Source organism: Pipra filicauda, unplaced genomic scaffold (genome assembly GCF_003945595.2).
Source record: "Pipra filicauda isolate LSUMZ 115617 unplaced genomic scaffold, ASM394559v2 scaffold24_size8852520_pilon, whole genome shotgun sequence".
NCBI classification, from domain to species: domain Eukaryota; kingdom Metazoa; phylum Chordata; class Aves; order Passeriformes; family Pipridae; genus Pipra; species Pipra filicauda.
This window is the reverse complement of record NW_024104365.1, coordinates 3,784,156-3,799,717: the sequence shown is the minus strand read 5'-3', so window position 1 is coordinate 3,799,717 and position 15,562 is coordinate 3,784,156. Positions and strand designations below refer to the sequence as shown.

The following is a 15,562-nucleotide window of genomic DNA, read 5'->3' as shown; positions in this document are numbered from 1 at the left end:
TGCTACCAAGAAGGATTTGGCCCCAGTCATGTTTTTCATTCCCCTTCAGTAGCAGTTGGTTGCCATTAGAGTCCCCTGTAGCCTCCTCTTGGCCAGACTGAGCAAGCCCAGGTTCTTCAAGTACTTCCTCATGGTCTTCTGACCATCTTAAAAGCCCTTTGCTGAAGCCTCTCCAGCATTTCAACATCTTTTACTGCACTGGGGGGGGGACCATAACTGTTTTAACAAAGTTTTTCTCAAGGGCTGCAGTTTAAAGTTTGCTAAAGTTTAGTGTGTTGAGTACCAGTGGTTGCACTACTTATTTTTTTATTTCTTACTGCAGTAAAGTCCATTTACCTTTTCTTCAGTTAGTGATGCTATTTGATCCTACCTTAGAATCCTCGTGCTCTCTGGTAAAATTTGAGTGGCATCACTGACTTTAGCAGGTGAAAGATTTTTCTGGTGATTAAGATTAAAGGGGTAAGTGGATAAATTTGCTTGCATTTATTTTATGCTTAGTTTGATAGTTTTTGAAAAACAGAAAAATGTCTACAAAACCAGTTCTGAAGTCTGTAGATGAACACTTGTGTATATCCTTTGTTAAAAATAGGCTTCTGCAAAATGCTCAAAGGCAGTTGTTCTATTAAAAAAATCCTTCTATTTAAAATATGTATTACAGAATAGGTAAATCCTTACTAATCATGTTTTAACTCCTAGTTGAAATTATGAATTATATTACGGCATTGAAGTATATTTTCTAAAGACAAATAGCTGCAAAAAAATTAAATACTTAAGTTCATTTTACAGAGATACGAATGCACTACATAACAGCAGATGGAACTGTAAATGAATGTGCTTATTATTCTGTATTTTTCTTTGCAGAAAACAAGCAGTCATACACGACTAGGGATTTTGAACAATCCTTCATCAAAAATAAAGGAATCTAACACAGCCATTGCAAGAGGAATTTTGTCTGCTTTTCTAACACAAAATAACAGCAACTTAAAAAGTTTCCTCAGTAAACTCAGTAAGGAAGAGACAGCAAAATCCCTTGCTGCTGGAACTAAAATTACTAAATTCCTCATCCCAGTGAGTAAAAACTAAATTAGATTACTTTCTTTTTCATTTTACATATATTTTATTGTAAGGGGGCATGGTTGAGAGTGACAGCGTGTGGCCAAATGTTACTAAGTTTACAACCCTTATACAGTTTCTGCTCAAGCAGATTTGGATTTTTGGCAACTTTTATACAGTTGAAGAATAAAGAATTTATTTAAAGTCAAGCAAGAGTACTGAAAAATAGAAAGTACAGATACTGGATAATCGAAACCAAAATAGTTTATTTTTTAATTGTTGATTTTTTTTGATAGCTCTCAGTTAAAATTACAATATTACTGTTTTTCAAGAATTAAGACTTCAGAAGTAACTTTTTACTGCTGCTGTGGTTGTGAGCAGTAGTAGGCACAGACTGAAGCATTATACAGTTCTGGACAACATTTTCTGCTGTGTTTTTATGCAAATTCATTGATTTTAAAATACAAATGTTGCTGATTTCAAATTTCTCATGTAGGGTGGAGCTGAGTTATCAAATAACAGCTGCTAACTACAGGTTTTGTTTCAGAAGGAGCTATAAATTGTTGTCTTTTTAAATAGGAGGTGTTGCAAAACTAAGAGAACTCTGACAACGTACTGGAAAATTAATTAGTTGCTTTGAGTCATACTTTTTATTTCTTTAATAGATTTTGAAAGACGTAAAGGTAGATAATCAAGCAGGCATGTTACTGATTTATTTTGTTTTGTTTATTCTGATACACTAATTGTATCTGAACGAATCTATTTGCTTGGTCTGCATATTACTAGTGAAGAAATACATATCAGGAGAGTTTAATATAACATGATAATTTTGACAGGTAAGGCACAGTGCCAGTGTAAGTTTTGACATTTTTTCCCACTTTGGACATGGATTTGTTGTGTGTCTTATTGGATGATGTTGGCTTCCCCAAAATATATTCAAGTTGTATCCAGTGGCCACATGAATGACTGTTAGGTTTTTGGGGTATTATGGATTTTTTGTACATCTTTTTCCTAAAAGTGAGAATATAGTTCAGTTGTTAACAGAAAATGTTATTTTTCATGCAGCTGTGTGCTGGATTGTGGAAAAAGTGCTTACCCTCAGGCTCAGTTTTCCTCTCACAGTTATTCAGAGTTACCCCAGGGTAAAAACAGCACCCTAGCTAATTGTGAGACCTTGGCTCCACACCAACAGTCGTGTACTTACACTGAAGTTGAGGTTGTTTTGCTTTGATTTCTCATTACCACATAACTTAGAGAAAATCTTTGATTACCTCGTCTGTTACAAAATTTATTTTTGCTGAATCATTCCACCATCTTATGCTTTACCTTTGCTTTAGGGAATGGATGGCAATACTTTTGAGAAGAAGTACAACACTTTAGGACTGGATTTAATTAAAACCCACCAGATGTTCTGCCAGGAGGTTCTTAAACTGCTTCCTGGGCAAATGGCTGTTATGAGCAATGGCAGGGTAAGAAAGAAATTCATCACTCAGTCTTCTTGTAGGAATTTTTTACTTCCTGGAACTTCAGTTTCAAGCTAAAGAAAATGCATTATAATAATTTCCCAGTTATTCATCCTATAGTTAGAGAATGGTTTGAATGTTTGCCTTTGGGGTTTTTTAGTTTGTTTTACTCCTGTTTTTTTCATGAGCTCTATTCCACTGAAGCTGCTATGTATGTGTGTAATTCCCACAGCTATTTTAGAGTTAATCTGACGAAATTCTCTAAATGGTTTAATATCTGATTTTTTATTTATGATATTTAAGAATAAATTTTGATCCTGAGCTTACCTATACTATACCACATAAATAAATATATATAAATTACATTGTCTAGGTTAGTATTTCAAGCTGTAAAACACCACATTTTTTATAAATATTAAGTTGTTTTATAGTCTTAATTCTTAATATTCAGATAAAAGTATAGTAATTTTTTTGTTTCTTATATGTATATCCTGGAACCAATAGCCTTAATTCCAGTGTGTCTGTAGGTGAATTGTGATTTAAAAAATACAATGTTGCATTCAATATTTAGTACTTGTTAAATGACAGTCAATATCTTACATTGTAAATAAAATCTATACAGACTACTCCTTTACTCTTTTCTTTTTTCTGTTTATTGCTCCAGCATTAGAAAGAAAGAGATACTGTATTGGCATCTCATTACTGGAACCTCTCTTTAAAATGTGACTTTAGTTATTTTTGTGCATCCTAAATGCTTCTGAGATGCAACTGAAACACCTCTAATAAACACACAGAAAACATTTCTGTTGATGAAGCACAAAAGAATTGTTGGCTTTTTTGGTGTCAACTCCCCCATAGCTAAATATGCAATGTTATTTTATAAATTATTATTACTGTTTTCTATGCCTAAAAAGCTCAAATAATGTCATATTTTAAGTTTTGGGGAAATAGGTTTCCTAAAAATACTTGGATAAATTTGATAATGCACATTCCATCTGAATGTGTGTTTTCACTTAAAAGATTACTTTAAAAAAAAGATATGGGATATCCTTCACTTCTATCCTAGCTATTTCAGCACTTTAGTTTTCTTTTCATGAGCAAATTAAATTTTTTTCTAGTTATAACTTCTACAAAATTAGCATGGTATTTTATAATCACACTGTGGTTTCATCTATCTCATACATCATTAATACTGATAAACAGTCAAAAGTGAAATAACTCCAGAGAGGTTACATAACCTCTCATTTTTAGGAAGCAGTTGAATTTTGGGAGAGAGTCGTTCATTGCCAAACTTACATCATGACATTCTACATCCTGGGCACTGTGTAAGGTGACTTGGGTCCATTTAGCTTGGTGGACGTTGAGTAGAAAATCCAAACAGCATCCTCAAAGCTATTTTCTGGAACTTCAAGGCACCTTCTTTTCCTTCAGACACCAAAATAACATAGTAGTTCTATATCTTGTCTCTTATTCTGCATTTCTTATCCTTTGCTCTTTTCTTCCTTTCTGTACATTCTGCTTAGAATGGATAGAAAACCTTGAGAAGTTAAGATTGTGCTCACAGAATTAAACAACTAAATAGTGTAGTAGACAGGCAGTAATTTGAGTTTAAATTAATGTACCTAACAGAACTTCTTCTTAGAGTTGTTATTTCTAAGTAGTGTATTCCTTTACAGAGGGACGTATAATGAAAGATAGCATGGATATTTCAATTGGAAGTATTTTTTGTGATTGAAAATTAACTGTAATCACATTACTGTAAAAACCTAATTCTGCATGGTTACTATAAAGTTTGGTGTTTTATAGTTACTAATATTGAAGTGTATGGGGATGGGGGTTGAATATTGTGCATTCATTTAAAATATTAATGTATTTTTACTTACAAATGGAACAGTATTGGGACATTCCACACTTAATGACATTTTTTTCTCTATCTAAGGTACTGGGTCCTTTAGATGAAAATGAATTCTATGCAGAAGACTTTGATTTGTTAGAAAAGATAACATACAGTACCTCTGCAGAGAAGATTAAAGCTCTTGTCAAAGAGATGGGAAACAGCAGTAAAAGGTAAAATTCTCTTGCATTTTGAGGCTTTATGATGTACTGTCTTGTTTATTGCCTGTGACAAATTAATTATGTTTTTGCATGGGAAAATATGAACAAAGGTTCAAGTATATAGTCATAGTACTCTCCATGCTATATATATATACACTCTACATGCACTTAAAGTGTTTGTTGTTTGAATGCTGTATATTTACTATCCTCTTACATTTGAATACTTCTGTGCAGACAGGTTTGTCTGTCCTTCATTACCTGGTTAGCATTTCCCTGACAGACTTAATATACTTATCTACTCCAGCCCTTACCCTGTTTTCCAGAAGAAATTACACATCTGCTAAATTCTATATCACCTTTATGCTTGGCTGATTATGCTATTTAACATAGTTTTCCGCTATATATATAAACTGTGTATTTTGGTTTTCAACTGCCTGTGTCATCCTGCTGGTGACAGCCTCTTTGTTGCCTCATTGTTACAGCACAGAGGAGAATAAAAGGCATCCTGTGTTACTCAGAAGAAGTGCACTGTCTTGTCATTGCACATATATGTGATGTGGTTAAGGCATAAGAGATCCCTGTGTGTGTGTCCAAAAAATCACATCCTCTCCAACTCACCTCATCTCATGTGTGCAGACAACATTCACACATGTAGAGATGAGTTCTAGACATCTTTTAGTCTTAGGATCCAGATGGTGTACAAAGAAGAGAGCAAAATTATGTTATTTTTACAATATCTGTTGGCTTACTAAGTCTGAGTATCATTTCTGTTATCTGGAAGGACTGGCACAACTGAAAGAATCACTACCAGAAAAACAAAATCAGCAAGAGTTAGATATCCAGGAGACAAGTAGTGAGAGGCAAAACATTCAGACAAATATTGTGACTTAGTGACACTGAAAAAAAAATAAGAGAAAGAAGGAATAAAGAGTTATAAATGTCAGCAAATTGTAGCATCGAAACTGTGTGGCTGAATTATAATTCTGCAAATTCTGCATCAGTTAAAATTAAGAAGTGTGCAGTTCACAAGCTCTAAGGCTGTAGTGGTTCTTGGGCATTGTCATGCTAAAGGTTTTAGTATTTTACAAATACTGAGGTGATAATTCCTTTAAAGAGTCCAGAATTGGGATATGGGCTTCTTAAATATTATGCAGGCAGACAGCCATTAAAATATAAATGTTTTACTCCTTTTCTAATGAAAAAGAACTATATGTGCTTTATTTAATACAGTGGCAGTGATTTGATTATGAAAATAGATGCCCTGCTGTCATCTTTGCCTAAAACAGAGACGAGACAGGATGCTGAATTACTTAAAGAGCAGCACAGGTAAGTTCTGTCTGTTGTGATAATGCATTTACACTACTTTAATATAGAAATTGGAATGTACTGATGACTACATGATGTCTCTGGAAACTTGAGTAAGCATTCCAGTTTGGAAAGAAGTTGTTGATTCTGTGTTTGTATGAACAACCTGTTCATCTGCCATAACATAATGTGTTTTTACCTTTTTCTTAATAAATTAATTAGTAATACCTAATGATTTTCCAACCTTATACTTTGCTGAAAAAGGAGTGATTACAATTGATGTGAATAGGAGTGGTTGATTTGGAGTTAAAAAACTTGGAGTCAGTACACTTACTAAGATGTTAGAAGGAGTTTCACTGATTAGAACTAAAAGAAGTCTCCATTAATTTTTGTTAATGTGGAAAACTAGCACAGCTTCTTATGTCTGTGGATCTTGATTACTGTTGCCAAGACTGATATACATGTGCTTATACCTGGATAACAGTTTATGGCTTAGCAGTGTCTAGCTAATACAACTAGAGTACATTAAAATGCAAATTAATAGGGCTCACTGGCAGCTAATTCCTTAAGGAAAAGCGAACCCCCTGTCATCAGCCAGCAGATTTAGACCTGGGAAGCTCATGTGTCTTTAGTGTCCTTACTTGTGTGTTGACTCCTTGTGTTTGGAATCCTGCATTAGAAAGTGAATATGCCCTGTCATCTTTTGTTGTCACTGTTGATGAATGAGACCTGAAGTACCAAGATGAGCACCTGTGAATCCTGTCCTCTCTGTAAGGGGATAGTGGTTTTAAATTAGGCTTAGCTGGGGCAAGCTTATTGGAGAGACAGGTACATTTTTTAAAAGGACATATGGTAACACGAGAACTATGATCAAGCTAAAGATTTTTGAAATGTTATTTTGGAATCCCTACTTGTTTTACTGGTAAATGTCCTGCAGTGTGCTGTGCTTGTTGTTGAAAACAGGAGTAAAATCAGTAGTAGCCTGTTTTAAGAGGCTAACACCTTTGTCAAAGTTAGTTACTGACTAGTAACAGTCAGTACTGTGCTGCTACCATACCTTTTGTGGAAAACAAATTCAGACAGTCCCTTTTGTGTATTTACAGCACATTGGTTTTTGTCTTTTTTAAAGTGAGGTTTACTAACATTTCCTTTCTGTCGATCTAGAGTACTTTAAATAGCGTCTCCCTGACTTAGTCTAATCAAGTTTATCAAACTAAATTATTTTCTGGAACACATAATGCTAATCCATCCTGTCAAGTTTCACACTTCGCAGTTGCCATTTTTTCCACTGCTTGGTTCTTTTTCTTTTTTCTAAATTGTAGCACTGCCAGCACTTGTCTCATCTGATGGTTCTAGATCTTGGTGAAGGAAACTGTAGATGAGTATCAAAAAGGCCATATTTTTCCAAGTTTTACCATGGTTTATTCTATTAATTTTGTTGTGGGGAATGTATCTAATCAATAACCAGTATAGAACTATATAGATCAATGCTAAATTTTTAATGTCTGTTCTCATTTAGCTTCCCTAGTGATATCACAGAGAGCAATCATGATTATTGCTTGAAATGAGGGAAGTGTCTTTTTGAATAGTAAAATCTGAAGTACTTCTGATATTACAAATTCATGCCTAAAAATGCCTGTCATTTCCACAAATTCAGTTCAGAGTTTTCATTTTTAATGAATATTTTTAATACTTTTTTAACAGCGTAGTAAAAGTCGACCCCCAACAAAACGAACCATTCTATGATGTTATTGCTATTGTGGATCCATTGACAAGAGAAGCACAGAAGATGTCTCATTTATTGATTGTAAGATGGTGGTAATTTTTTTTTAATTTACGTATTTGTAGCTTAATTTTTACTAAACTTGTTCTAATTTTCATGTACAGTATAATAAAAGGCTAAACAAAATTTAGTTTTTTTTTCTTTTAAATATGTGTTTAGGCATTTTAATTCATATAAAAAAGTTGGGGGTGACCTAATTCATCATTGTGAGTACTTTATTTGCAAGTGAAGTTCATATGCCCCATGCACCAGTCCTCTTAAAAGTGAGTCCATAAGTGCTCTTTATAGTGAATAGAAGGAAAGGAGGAGATTGTCTACATAATACAGAGGAATAGAATCTCCCATCTCAAAATTTTAAGAGGCATATGCTTCATTCTATTAAACCAGATCACCTTAGTTTTCCAAGGTACCCAGTTGAGATGGTCTAAATCTGACCTGTAGTATCATCATAAGAAGATTGGACTATAAACCTTTCAGCTCTTGGAGGGGTATTTCTCAGTTGATTAATGCTACTGAGTATTTCTAGATGGTCTTCCATTGTGTGTAGCTATTGATCTTTGAAAGAGAAATGGGCCTAAAAACATAGCTGCTAAAATGATTTTCTTTTTTCGCTTACTGCAGAATATCACTGTCTCAGGTTCCTTTATAGTTTCCCATAAAAATGCAAATTTTGTCTTCACTTTATGGTCTGCTACAGTTCTGAAGCCTGTAACTTGATTTTTGGTGCATCCCATTTTATCTTCTTTTTTCTTCAGTAATTATGCAAGTTTTGTAAATTCTTGTATTGCTTTTTCCCCTCACATTTTCATACCCTTTTTTGTCAAAGGTTGAAGCATCCACTCTCTCTTCATATGTAATAGTGAAGCAAAGTAAAATGTTTTAAAAGATTCATGAAAATTCTGATATTTCAGGACACTGAAATGCTAGCTTTTCTCTAGAATGAGATCTCTCATTTCACTATTCTCAGTTAAAATGAAAGCTTGTATTACCAAATGAAAATATTTGCATGTTGAAATTGACTGGAAACTCTCCATTTAGCCAGAAGTTCATATTAGGAGTATAAATCACGTTAAGAACCTTGCAGTTCAGACCAGAAGCCTTCATTCCTCCTGGCACAACAGGTGCCCTCATGCATGCCTGGGCAAATGACTCCCATGGTGTGAACCAAGCTGTTCAGCTGTCCCAGATCCTACTTGATTCACAGGAGCTCTAGTTTTATTCAAGAAGCCAGCCTTTAGGAGAGAATAATAAAATGCTGTTGAAAGTAAACCAATCAGAACTATTTTAATGTAGATGACACTTTTTGATAATATTTTTAAAAAACTAAAAATAACCTGGAAATTATATATTAAAAATATATATAATTATCTGGAAAGCCACCACGTCCTGGTGTAGAGACAAAACAGGCATACATATACAGCAAGCCCCAAATTCAAAGTTCTTAAATGGATGCCTTTCTGATTATCTCACTGTATATATGGGTGACTTAAATACTGTAAACTTTAAGCACCTGAATGTATTTGTATTTAAAGGTTCTTCTTTTGAGTAACATAATTGGATTCGTGCCCAGTCTATTGTTTTGGTAACCATTTAAGGATGCAAAATTTGTGTAGTAGCTACCATGGCAAACACATGATTCTTCCCCAGTCTGCATTGAGTATGTCCATGTCATGATTTTTTTTTTTTTTCCCTGGTGAAACCAGGGTATTATATTACTTTCTGTGTCACTTTCTACAGAGAAATCTTTTAGTTTGTTTTTTTTTTTTAAATATCAACAAAAAGTTACTCAGATTAAGTGGAATTGAAATTGAGAAGGGTGTAAATAGGTATAGGTAAAATGTAATCTAAAATTTACTGCTTAGTCTGAGAATCTGGCAATTTAAGGATGGAGGCATGGTATGAGTCAGATCATGAATGAGAGCTGAGTAAAGGCTTCTGTCTGTTTTTAAAATATATACCGTAAGAACTGCTCTATATCCTTTCCAGAGTGAGGCAGGTAGCACTCTCCATATAATGTGTGTTTTCCCTTTTTCAGAAGTTTCGTTACAGCCTTGAGCATCAAGTATTTCCAGATAAGGCACAGGCACTGCCTATAGTAAATATTTAAATACCTACCATAACTTAACCATGATCGGACCACATAAGTTCCTAGCAGAATATATGGAATGGCTAATTAGTTCTGAAGTTAGGAAGGTGATCTCTAAGGTGATGTGAAAAAAATTGAAATTCCTTCTGCTAAAATGGAGGACAAAATCGAAGAGTTGTGTTGTTTTTAACTCATGGTTCACCAAAAACAGCTGAAAAATTATTATACATACTCTTAAGATCGTCTGCCTTTCTTTTTCTTGTTCCAGTAGGTGTCCAGTAATTTAAAAATGTGGAGAGAAAAATCAAACCTTTTCTTTTTTTCCTGTCAGTTATCTTTTGCCTTTTTTCCTATATTCATTCTATCCTCAGAGAGAAACTCTTATTCCATCCCTAAAGTAAAAGGAGTCCTGGAAGGAGCCCTTTTGATAATATAGTCTGATTTCCTGTATAACATGGGTCATAGGACTTCTTTTTATCAATTAGTATCTGAAGTAGAAATAATTTCTTAATTCCTAATTTAAATATTATCAAGTAGTTGAGTGCAGATTGGAGCTCTTACTGAGCTTTTCCAGTGGGTAAGTAACCTGACTTGGACTTGGCATTATGGATTTTTATTTAGATCCATGCTGTAAGCATTCATCTTCTCATTATTTTGCCAGTTCTGTTGAAGATTCTATTATAGGAGTTTGTTTTCAGTGTAGATGCATTGTGTTATGGTGACCTTCACAAACAATTCCACGTGATTGGTTGAATAATCATGGTTTAGTGAGTTAATGCTCTTCAGATAGTTGTGGTAACTTAAGTGTTTTGCAAAGTGACTACATATGCACAATAGAACTTGCTCTTAAATAATTTTCAGACCTAGTAAACTGAAATAATTCAGCCACTTTTTACAGTATGAAATGCTCTGTGAACTAAATTACATGCTCTTCTTTGAATTTTCTGATTTAAAGTAACCAGACTGAACTCTTCATGTATCCTATAAAAGAGGCTTTCCAATCTTATAACCATTTTCATGTGTTGCTTTAATGTCCTGGCTTTTGGTGTCCTCATAAGACCTAAATAACAGAACCAAATTCAGTATTCCAGAAGTTGAATTGTTGAAAAACACAGAAATAATGCATTATTGTCTTATTTGTCATTTCCTATTTAAATTCCTTTGAAATGTTAATCAAGAATGGCATTATTCTTTTTGCTACTGTACTAAATGTCATGGTCAACTGATGAATTAGGATGATACCTCAGCCTTTTGCAGGATCATTTCATTCTACACACAACATCCTATCAATGCAGATTGCTGAAGTATCATTCCTGCTATAATGGGATGAGGGGTTTGTGTTGTTTGGACGTGAAGTCCAATACATTTATATCATGATTTTTATTCTGAATGATAGATATTTGAGTCACTTGGACCTCTATTTTAATGGTCTTAAACTTCCATCACGTAATACTTTCCCTTCTTATGTTTCCAGTGCTGTTGGGTTCCCGTTTCTTGGTTCTTCACTTGTTCCCTAGCCTTTATTTTTTGTTCAGTAGTTTTCCAGTGATGGTATTCAGGTGACACAAAGGAATGAGGAACTAGGAATAGAACAGGTCCCTAGGGCCATGTAAAGTTACAGCACTGTAGTAAAGAATGTGTGTAAGCCATGGGTTGAACTGGGGAAAGAAGAAATACAGTTATAATAAAAGAAGAACTTAATGACCGTTGTCTTGCTTTGTTCCCAATTTATTTGCCCTTATAATTTTCGATTTTAGCCCCAGTGGTATCAATATTCTAACTTAGGTTTTATATCTTATTGACTATTCTAATAATATCCATAAATGTAGATGCAGATGCTTTATACTTTCAGATAAGCACTTTGTATCAGAAAGCACAGAAATGAAGATAACTTAATAAAGGTTTTTTTGGGTGCTTTAACTAAATTAATAACATTGTTAGCTTTAAACAAAACAGATTGCTCATTAAATTAAGAAAAAGCTATTGTCCTAATTTTATGGTTCTTATGTAAAATCATCCATAACATTAGTATTTTAGAAATAAACAGATGAAGAAACTGAGAAAAAAAAAGTAGAAATATATTAACTTACTGAAATTTTTTGAAGTTGATACTGTTAATGTATTGTTGACTTGTAAAATTATTAAGTAACTAAATATTAAAATAATTCTCTGTATTCAGCAATTTTCTGTATACAACTTTTAATAAGAATGAACGTAGTCATTTTAAGACAAGTTATTGAGTAAAAGGTATGTGTTTGTACTTAGAGAACTTCAAGTGTTTTAAAATCTTCTAGAAAACACAATGTAAGAAAGGTGATAATATAATTTACTCAAGTATTGGAAAATGGAAGCAGCTGCTCTTCGTAAAACAGCATCACTAGGAGAAAACATTAACATTTTGACTATCAAGAATAGCATGTGCTAAATCATGCAGTTTTAGAAAAGGTCATATCTTTATTTGGAATATCTGACAACATCCTTTAATAGACAGATATATTTAGAACATTAAAAAATCTGAGATTTCTACTGAAACTTGAGAAATTACAGGATGTCACAAGGATGACTTTGGCTTATTTTCAAGGTTTGGTGATTACCAAGAACCATTTCTTAAAGAAATTTTTTTTCTGTAGGTACTCAAGGACGTTATCAATATGAAGCTCAGGTTATTTTTGAATTGCAAATCTAAGCTGTCAGAACTGCCACTGAAGAGGTAAGTAGTTTCTAGCTTTTCTTCTATGATCTTGCTCAGTTTGGGAAAACAGCCTTAACAGTGTATGTTCCCTTAAAAAAAATAACATTGCTCTGTTTCTGGATTCTTTTTTCGTTGAATGTTACCTTAGCAGTTTGCATTTGTCTAGAGAAAAATTTTTGTTCTAAGGTGTCAAGCATGGGATCACAGGGAAGTGATCCAGTCCATCAAATGCACCTCTTATAAACAGACCTCAGAGAAACCAGTGGAGAGTCTTTTATGCCTATGAAAACTCGTAGAGGAAGATGGTCTGCCTAACTTGATCCCTTCTTACAGCCCACTGTCTGTGCAATGAATTTTACAGATTCAGTACTCTTAATAATGAAATTCATCTGAATAAATGCACAGTCTGCATTTGAGATCTCACTATATTTCAGAAAGAAGATTAGACCCTGAAAGTACTACCATAAATTGAAGTTTCTTTCAATTCTCTGTAGAAAACAAGGTTCGCTAATTTAGTGATAGACATTTACACTGAAATGAATTCCCCAGAGAGGATTCCTTTCCCTCTAGGAGAAATGTTTAAGCACAGCCATCTCTTTGGCAGATATTTTACCTCTAATTGTAATATCTTTATTACTAATTCTCTATAAGAAAGGTAGGTGGTAGTGCCTGCCCTTTAGCCAGTGGGCTGGAGAACGAATCACTTGCCCACAAAATGGAAGTCCTTAGTTTCTCTTCGGTTTGAGAGGAATTACTCACATCTCTTAGACTGCAAGAGTCTAAGAGACTGCATCAGTCCTCTGAGAATCTTGTGTGAACATTGTCATGATTGCTTTTAAAGCTGGGCACTTTGCAGATGTTAATGCCTGACTCTTTTCTTGTGCTTGGGAGAACTTTCAGCTGTGGAATAAATGGGGTAAAGAGCTGGAGAGGAATAGAGAGACCACTGCCTTTCCTCTGTTCTGTCTTTGCTTCTGCTAGTGTCAGGAGCAGTTCTAAAAGACTCTTTTCTTTTAATGGAGATTAGTCCCTCTGCTTAGTTCAGTGATACAGAATCTGAGAACAGGAGGCTGTTCACAGTCAAGATGTTCAGATGCACCTCTTGGCTATTCACCTTCACAGCCCTTAGAATGTTAGTGGAAAACAGGCACTTCCACAGCAAAAAATTATCAAAAGCAAATAGATGCGTTCATCTACCAGCCTATTTGAGTTCCTGTTGGTATTGTCTGATGGTATTCCAAAAGCATAGGGAACTACTGTGCTTCTAAACTTCATTAATTTGGTAAACATTCCCTATATTTTAAAGTATTTTAGAAGAACTTCATGTTTGGAACTTTTTGCTTTAGTACAAATATTTTTTCTAACACTTTTTTTTCAACAGCTTCTATCGGTTTGTTCTGGAACCAGAATTAAATTATGGGATTAACAAACACCTTCCTTCTGAACCTGTGGCAAAATTCCTAGAATTGCCAGAATCGCCTCTTTTGACTCTAAACATGATCACTCCAGAAAGCTGGTTGGTTGAAGCAGTAAACAGTTCCTGTGATCTCGATAACATTCATTTACAGGAGGTAAGTAATAGTTTTTAAACACTATAAAACTTGTGTTGGACCTTGTACTTCAAGAGGGAAATGGAAATACTGTGAGATTTTTTTTTTGTATCTGTTCTCCAGAAATGTTTTCTTTGGTAGTTGATTATTTAGTCAGTATTTTACCATTTCTATTGTTATTTCTATTTCTTTTTTTCGTTTTCTCTTACTTAAAAAAAGAAAAAGACAAGCCTTAAAAGAAAGCAGTGAAACAGAAAAAAATCAGAATGCAGAGTACAAGTCAAGTCAATTTACCTGCTATGTTAAGCTTTATGTTTACAAAAATAAGTAAAGCAATTAAAGGATTCTTTATGGTAGCTTCCTAGTTCTTTTTTATTTTTATATATATTTTTGGTAGTAATAGGATTAACCGAGGTAAATCTTCAAATAAACCTGAATATATGACTGTTCTTTAATGTAGGTTAAAATGTATTTCACCCTCATTTAGTTCACAGTTCTTTTAATTATATTTTAATCCCTCTTCAAAGTCACTAGATTTGTTTTGGTCAGCAAGCTTATGCAAAATATTGAGGATGTTTGATTGACCAGAGCTGTGTATTTGGAAGGTGTATTGTGAAAATAAAAGTTGGGATTTACCTTACCAAAGCAGAGATACCTCAACTTCCTCAACAGTCAGTGGAGAGAAGGTGCCTCCAGACAGTGATCCTTCCTCTTAGTCTTGGATACCTGTTTTATAATTGAGTGAAGTTCCTTCTGGAAGGACCTTTCTGGGGTTTTTTGACTCTTGAATTAAGTTGGGGTAAATCCCATACAACATATTTGCCACTGTAATATGTTGCTTTTTCCCACACGGTTAAATGACGTAATGTAATGATGAAATGTTCCTTCCATAGGTAAAAGGGGCAGTTATAGCAGAATATGAACTGGAATATATATTGCTTGAAGGGCATTGCTTTGATGTGACAACTGGACAACCTCCTCGAGGGTTACAGTTCACTTTGGGCACAAAGAATAATCCTGTCGTGGTTGATACTATTGTGATGGCCAACCTTGTAAGTGTTAAGTACACGAATAGTCATTACAATTGCACACTCTGTGAGAATTCTTTATGAGCATCTTGTTCTTTAAATCCATTTCTCTGTGTTGCAAGCTTAGTAATGCTAAAAGTAACAGGCACATCCTGGAGTTGAGACCATCTTTAATTTGCTGAACTTTCCTCCTGCTCCTCTTCTGATCCTAGTATAGGTTTGGCTATGGCCTAATTTTAGACTCTAACCTGAAGTGCCTAAACTGGGAGCCTAATTACCTTTAGTAGATGGTAGGAGGTAGTTATACTGAGATGGAGATTCCACTGACAAATGTAAGGTATGATTCACATTCTGGTTAAAATAACCGGTTTTGTTACACAATGATCCAGGCAAAAGAAGGCTCCTATTTTAGACCCTTCAGGTAAGCACTTACAGCCTGTATGGGACATATCCACACTTCAGAATTCCTCTCATCATGCAAAGTAATTATTTTTTGGTTTGACAGTCTGTAGAGCAGAAGACCCTGTGGTTTCTGAAATGAAAGATT

The 15,562-nt window shown here is 34.3% G+C and overlaps 1 protein-coding gene across 1 annotated transcript in view; it reads left to right on the top strand.

Moving 5' to 3' along the window:
• The window catches only part of UGGT2 (UDP-glucose glycoprotein glucosyltransferase 2), an 85,989-nt gene that overhangs the window by 51,126 nt on the left and 19,301 nt on the right, over nt 1–15,562 (top strand). Inside the window, exons 21-28 of the mRNA XM_039381947.1 lie at nt 862–1,068; nt 2,391–2,522; nt 4,456–4,583; nt 5,802–5,897; nt 7,581–7,683; nt 12,376–12,455; nt 13,819–14,008; nt 14,881–15,039. Coding sequence (XP_039237881.1) covers nt 862–1,068; nt 2,391–2,522; nt 4,456–4,583; nt 5,802–5,897; nt 7,581–7,683; nt 12,376–12,455; nt 13,819–14,008; nt 14,881–15,039 — 1,095 coding nt within the window. The remainder of the gene's footprint in view (nt 1–861; nt 1,069–2,390; nt 2,523–4,455; nt 4,584–5,801; nt 5,898–7,580; nt 7,684–12,375; nt 12,456–13,818; nt 14,009–14,880; nt 15,040–15,562) is intronic.